This window comes from Semicossyphus pulcher, unplaced genomic scaffold (genome assembly GCF_022749685.1).
Source record: "Semicossyphus pulcher isolate SPU_LCO1_2020_fin unplaced genomic scaffold, fSemPul1.0.p SCAF_24, whole genome shotgun sequence".
NCBI lineage: Eukaryota > Metazoa > Chordata > Actinopteri > Labriformes > Labridae > Semicossyphus > Semicossyphus pulcher.
The window spans coordinates 7,646,544-7,653,369 of NW_027211698.1; the positions used below are offsets into that span (position 1 = coordinate 7,646,544).

At 45.3% G+C, this 6,826-nt stretch overlaps 1 protein-coding gene across 1 annotated transcript; it reads right to left on the reverse strand.

Moving 5' to 3' along the window:
- Positions 1 to 384: 384 nt before the first annotated feature.
- Positions 385 to 6,826, reverse strand: trim25l (tripartite motif containing 25, like). Its single transcript, XM_069675485.1, has 16 exons — positions 6,084 to 6,826; positions 5,054 to 5,149; positions 4,686 to 4,919; positions 3,909 to 4,068; positions 3,796 to 3,828; positions 3,665 to 3,697; positions 3,511 to 3,555; positions 3,378 to 3,431; positions 3,255 to 3,287; positions 3,057 to 3,119; positions 2,385 to 2,567; positions 2,154 to 2,264; positions 2,013 to 2,048; positions 1,838 to 1,906; positions 1,670 to 1,735; positions 385 to 1,561 (listed from the first exon to the last, which is right to left on the reverse strand). The coding sequence occupies exons 1-16, from the start codon at positions 6,708 to 6,710 to the stop codon at positions 987 to 989; spliced, it is 2,418 nt and encodes an 805-aa protein (XP_069531586.1). The 5' UTR covers positions 6,711 to 6,826; the 3' UTR covers positions 385 to 986.

A 6,826-nucleotide genomic window follows, 5' to 3' on the forward strand; every position in this document is an offset into this window, starting at 1 on the left:
TCCCTATAAGTGAAGCCAAACCCTCTCTATCTCCCCCTGCTGACTGGCTGCAGTATAGGTCATAAAGCCCGCCTCCTCCATGTTAACAGATGGGACATGAGTCAAAATATAAAATCAAAATACACGTCAAATAAATTTTTCTCGAACATGGTTTCTGTCATTATAGTTAGATCTTATCCTACGTTTAAGCGTTCATTTTTCTGCCAACTTAAGTTTTCATCAGTTATTTGCTGCTGTAAAAAGGATGATTGACAGCTCTGTTGACAAATCCGGCTCCTGCAGCCGATCTGTTCCTGATTAGCAGATCAGAGGAGGAACGGCGAGAGGAGACGCAACTAAAACAATCACTATAAGTAAGTTAAGTGTTTGTTTAGGTTAGTGGAAGTGGCTACGGCGGCTCCACCCGCCAATCTCTACTGTGCAGCTCTGGCTCCAAATGACGTCACCATCGCAAGATGGCAAAACCCGTCACGGGGGATATTTTGGCTTTAATTTTGTACAATGAGAGTAGATGGAGACGCATCGTCCATCTTTATATACAATTATTGATTAGGACTAAATGGAAAGTATAGCTCAAAATGATGATGTCGATAATTTTACAGATATTTGATCAGAAATCAAATTAACTTTTGACCAGATGAGGTGCTAGACGAAGAGCCAGAGGATCACCAGAGATATAACATTTTATTCATTCAGGAAAAAAAATGAACATCTCCCTAATAGTAAGGTATCTCAGTCCAGACAGAAGTGGTAGACCACCCAACAGAGAAAGCTTACATCCATAGATCAATGCTGCTAGCATAGCTGTGAACAGAGCAGCATTTGCTTTTGTATGGATCAAAAACTTCTTTCAATAAGTGCATTCAAAATATGAAAAAACAGATCAGATGCAACCAATTTTTACAAAAAACTTTGTCATTGTTTTCCAACAGGAGTTTGATCTTCTTGACCACTGTTCGTCACTTATTTCCTCCCATCCTGCGCCCTCACATTGGACAGATCTTTATGCTGTCAGAGCTGGAGCTGAACTGCCCGAGAGCGAAGTCCAGCCCCACCCCGACTCCACTGCCGACCCCGAAGACAGCGTACAGCGGCTGGGTGAAGTTAGCGCGGAATGTGTGAAGATGCGTCATGCTCTCCGCCACGCTGTAGAACTCCAGCGTCCCCACAGACAGGTCCAGGTAGATGCCCAGGCGGGGCGAGTATGTGACCGGTATGTCCTTCTTCTCATTGTCATGCATGGCTGAGCAGCAGGTGTCTGATAGCTCCAAGGTCCAGGACTGAGCGTTGTACCCGAGCCCCGATCTGGCGTCTGAGCCCTTCCTGCTAAGCGCCCCGTAGGCCACGCCCATAGAGGAGCCCCGCCCTCTCCAGTCCACCTCCCAGTAACAGCGCTGGGCGTACAGCGGGGCTGGGGACATCACCTGGGTCCAGCCGTCGAAACGCTGGGGGGTGTCGGGGAAGGGCTGCGCGGCACCCTGCAGGGTGGCTTTAGTGTTGCCCTCGGAGAGAACCAGGCGTCTGTGGGCCGTGTTGGGGTCAAGGGTCAAGGACACAGAGTCTAGAAAAGAAAGGGTGATGGGTTAACAATAATAGGCACTGCAGCAGACATGGTGACAGATGACTCATCCAAAAGAATGTAACATTGTAGTTTAACTTTGAGACTCACATTGTAGGAACTCCTCTCTGGCCCTCGGCTCTGGAGCCTGGATGCTGTCAATGCTTATTTCTCTCACTGGAAAACCAAACCATGCATCAGTTCATGCAAAAATGTTCTGTTGCATCAGGCATTACTTTCATCATGTTTGAAAATGAAGATAAAGTTACTTGAACTCACATAAAGGGAAAGCAGGAGCTTGGATCATGGTGTTGGGACTGGGCGAGTCCAAGAAGAGGCTGGGGTTAACTGTCCGGTGAGAAAACGGTGTGAGTTATATTCGTCTTACATGCACTTCCTGTTCAAGTTACAGGACGGAATGTGGCTATGAAACAAAAAAGAAGAGCTTCCTTACCAACTGTTGGCGTTTCAGGCAAAGCAGTCATCCCCCCTGTTGAATGTGTAAGTCGTACATTTAGACAGTTTGAAACACAGTATTCAAACATTCTATATGACTATATTGAGGTACAGAAGTTGTTTTGAAGTCCAGTCTTACATTGGTTTGCTCCAGCAGATGGTGTGTTATTAGCAGGGGTAGCTGGGGTGGCACCACGTCGGTGGGAGCGGAAGAGGCTGCTGATAGACGCCATCCGACTGAAACCTGATCCTACAGATTAAGAAATTGAAAATAAAAGCTTCTCGTAGTAAGCATTTGTTTGTCAAAGATGACGACGGCGACAACAGCAACAACTTTGAGTACTTTTTTGTCTAATGTCTGATACTGTACCTCCACTTGATGCCGGTGCAGCAGCTGGAGCTGGAGCCGGTGCAGGCGTTGGGATAGGAGTTGGGGTCGGGGCCGGGGCTGCAGCAGGGGCAGCCTGGCTCTGACTGGACCTGCTCCAAAGAGACTCGCTGCGGCTTGGAGTGGGACTGGGTCTGGGGCTGGGTCTGTGGTTGCTCTCCCTCGCTGTTTTGAAAGACATTTTAGTGTTTGATTGGCACGTACAAGGTCAACTAGAAAGGACCCAGATTAGAGCCTTGGGGTACACCAACACGTTAAAGGTTTAGAAGCACAGTTACCAGCAACAACAGAACAATCTACATTCATGCTAGCGGTCATATTGGCAGTGTTAACATGGTGATGTTTAGCTGGTACAACGTATTTCATTTTTACAAGTTAGCTTAGAGTGTTAGCATGCTAATATTTCCCATAGGATGCATAGAAAGCAAAGTTACCAATAGCTATTATAAAACTTTTGTCAGAGCAGTACTTAGGAGGAGAACCACTCAAGGCTTGACTGATGAGATACCCATCCACTGCCTTAGGTTACATCATCTAATGCAAATCAGGCAGTTAAGTAAAAATGTACAGCTGAAAATGCACATGCTAATTTTTAGCGGCCACATTAGTACCAGGAAGCCAGAGCAAGTGTTACCTCCTGCCAGGAAAACCTACCTGTCTCTCTTTCTTCTCTCCTCAGTCGGTCTCGAAGTCTAGGTGAGTTTGTGTTTCCTCTGTCTGCAACGAGGAAGAAGCATAGTTTTAAACAAGAACACTGACATTTTTTACTTCTCCATTCATGGCAATGCCTCACACACTGCAGGTAAGAGGTTCATTTCTGGGTTTTTCAACAGCAAACACAAACATTCTTACCTCTTGGTGTGTCTCTACTCCTCACATCTTGACCTGAATAAATAAATTTCATGTTTAATAAGTGCTGCATATTAATTTACAATTCTATCTATAGGTATCATAATAAATGCTAGTGAACAGTACCAAGTCCTCGTCTGTCTGCGCTTCGCGTTCCCACCAAGATACTGGGTATGGAAGCTGTGAGACATAAAATAAGTCATGTATAAAATGCAATTATATCTACAAGAAAAAGAAGACTTAAAAACGCTGGGCATACCTGGAGAACGGCTGTTTGTGTTGCGAGACCCGAGACTAGAAAGGACTACAGAAAAGAGGGAAATCCGAAATTAGTTATTTGACTGGTGAGTGTCAGGATCATGGAACTTGTAGTCCTCTATATATTTTATTTTAAAAATGTAATCCAAACTCACATTTAAAAATTCCTTTGTGTCCTGTCCGATTTGCTAAATAAGACAAGAGCAAGTCAATGTTAATCAAGACGGCTCAATACAAGCTCAACTTTTTTAAGCTGGTGCTGAACAAAAAGATGTTTGAAACTTACCGTCTCCCAAAGTGAACAGTGTTGTGTCATTGACTGGAAGAGAAGAGACAATCAGTTAAAGACACGAAAAGATAACACAATACAAATAGTGATAGACGATTCCTGTGCCAGACCTTGTTTGGTGATCTTGCCCAGCTCCTGGTTGCATATGTCCTCGACTTTATCCCTAAGGTCCAAGATGGCGTCTCGCACAGGCTCAAACGAAGCTTCAGGATTGACCACTACAGCAGGAAGGTCCCCAGACTCAAGGGGACTGGACATGGACTCACAAGTCTGAAGGAGAATAAACGTTTAAGTTCTTTTAATTTACACTTCTTTTATAAGTTTTATCGTCTGTAGCCATCAATTAGAAAACATAGATTAACCCCAAAACTCAAGATCAAGGAGCAGTGGATCCTCACTGCTTACATGCATTCTGCAGGTATGTGTGTTAACGTTAGCATGTCGCTTGGCTAACATGGCTACCCTGAGATTCCATGCAAAGCAAATTCAGAAGCTGCCTTTGTTGTCATATAGACTCATTGTTAGCATGTTGCTTAGCTAACATGGCTAGCTTGACATTCCATGCAAAGCAAATTCAGTAGCTGACTTTGTTGTCATATAGGCTCATTGTTAGCATGTTGCTTGGCTAACATGGCTAGCTTAGTTTTAGAGCATCATTTTGTGATGGGGAATTTTGGCTAACGTACCATGCAAAGCAAATTCAGTAGCTGACTACTAAGTTTGGGACTCACAATAGTCAATAGTAAGAAACAATAGTGCAGAGGTTAAGATTTCTGTCCCTTCTATGGGTCAAGTTCTAGGCATTTCCCAGAATGCAACTTTTTCAGTCTAAAGTAAGGCCTTTCCTGTTTTCTAAATGCCCTCACCCCAAGCTGAGATAACCCTACCTCCAGGTAGTAGATGTGGTCCTCGCAGCTGGCCAGGTCCTTCATCTCCGTGTCCCTCCTCTTCAACTCCTTGATCTCAGCCTGCAGGGTGTCAGAGACCTCCTGAGCCTGGCCCATCTTATCCTGGTTGGCCTGATCCAGCACCTCTTCCAGGAGCTCCTGCAGACGCTCCACTGAGCGCTGCAGCTCCGACAGAGCCTGCTCCATGTCGTCATGCACCCTGTGTGTAGAATTCTGTGCAGACGGGATGAGAGAGGATAAGGTGGTCATGTCTTATTATGCTTAAATACATATACAAGGCCTACTTGCATGTATCTGAAATATGGTTCAGAATTGTTGCATATTAACCTTAAATTCTGTTGACTAACCTTCATCACATCCATCACTTTTTTCAGGTCTTTCAGCTCCTGCTCTCTGTTTTTCAGCCTCTGGTGATTCTCTGCCTGCATCTCTGACAGCACTTTCTATCAAGAGAAAACACAAAGACATCATCAACATCTTTTTTGGGCAAGCAGATAAACACAAGCACAGGGAAACAGCTGCACATGTGACAAAGAAGACAACATGAGCGGGTGGAGCGATATGAATGGACAGGAATGTAGTTTGGAATGTACTCAGCCTGGGTGAAGCCACAGTGAGACACAAAAGGAGAGAGGACGACTTGAATAGAAACCCATCACACAGAACAATGGACAGTTAGCAGGAAGGGTGACTGTACCTACATCAGAGAGGCCAATGTACTAACTGTCTGTTAGCTAGCTAGCCTGCTATGGACGCACAACCCTGTTGGAGAGCTTCTATGCCCAGACCTCGCCGGAAACTTCTGTGCTCTGTTTTGTTTATTTGCTGTATCATTGCAGCTATTTTTAGCTTAAGTCAAAAAATCTTGTCAACTGGTTTGGTCGCTTCTAAGTGGAATCAAAAGAAAATAAATAGTCTGTCTTGCATGAAATTTAACGGAACATCTTTGGGTTATGAAGTGTTTGTTAGGCAAAACAAGCATTTGAAGATGCCAGCTCTTGGAACTTGAAATTGTACAATCATTGAACAAAAGCTAACGTTAGCTTTCAGCCATTTTCCAGCTACCATTACCATAAGATACTATACTATAAGATAAGAAAGGCTAAATCAATTCAGAACACAGATTTGGACAAATTAATTTCAGGCTAAAAGTTGAACACAGTGCATGTAATACAGTCTTTCTCTCTTTTCACCAAACCTCAGACATTTTTTGTCATTAATGTAAAAGCTACATCCAAGTGTGTTCCCAGCACTTTAGCACTGAGTGTTTTGTGTGGTCAGAAGAGGCTAGCAGGTCATGCTAGCTTCCAAGTAGAGGGCCCCTAATCACTCCCATCGTTTGGTGCCAGAGGCCAAGCAGCATCCATTCTTGCCTACCTGTTTCTCCAAGCGCTCAGCCTTGGTGGAGACACACTCATGGCCTTTGTGCATGTCGCTGGTGCACAACCAGCAGACAAAGATCTTGCACTGGCGACAGTAGAACTCCTGCAGGTACTTGTGCTGGGTGCAGATCTTCTCAGCCAGATTGCTTGTAGGTGCGATGAGCTCGTGCTGCTTGAGGCTCTTCTTGGTCTGGTGGGGCTTCAGGTGGGCTTGGCAGAAAGAGCTCATGCATGCCAGGCAGCTCTTGACCGCTGCTCGTTCTTCACCTTTGCACATGTCACATAACACTGCCGCAGTGGAGAGCTTAGCTTTGGATTTAGATGAAGAGGCAGCCCGACGGGCATTTCGCATTGACTCACGCACAGCAGCTTTGCTGGCCCCTTTGCGGAGCTGTTCTACAGCCTCAGCCAGCATGGTGTTCCTGGACAAGGGGGGCTTTGGACAGAAGGTCTGGCGACATTGTGGGCAGCTGTAGATCCCCTTTGGGTCGTCCTTGCTCCAGTAGTCCTTGATGCAGCCCATGCAGTAGCTGTGCCCACAGGGGATGGTGACTGGATCCTTTGGGAGATCCAAACACACCGGGCAGTTGAACTGCTCCTCTGTCCACAGTTTAGAACTCATGCTGGAACTGTCAAACGCAATGTCAAGAGGAAACCGAAAGAGTAAAGAGATGGTAAGCAGGTATCCAAATCCAAAGCAGAGCAGTGGAAAAGAAAGATCCTGTGAAAAAAAAAGGA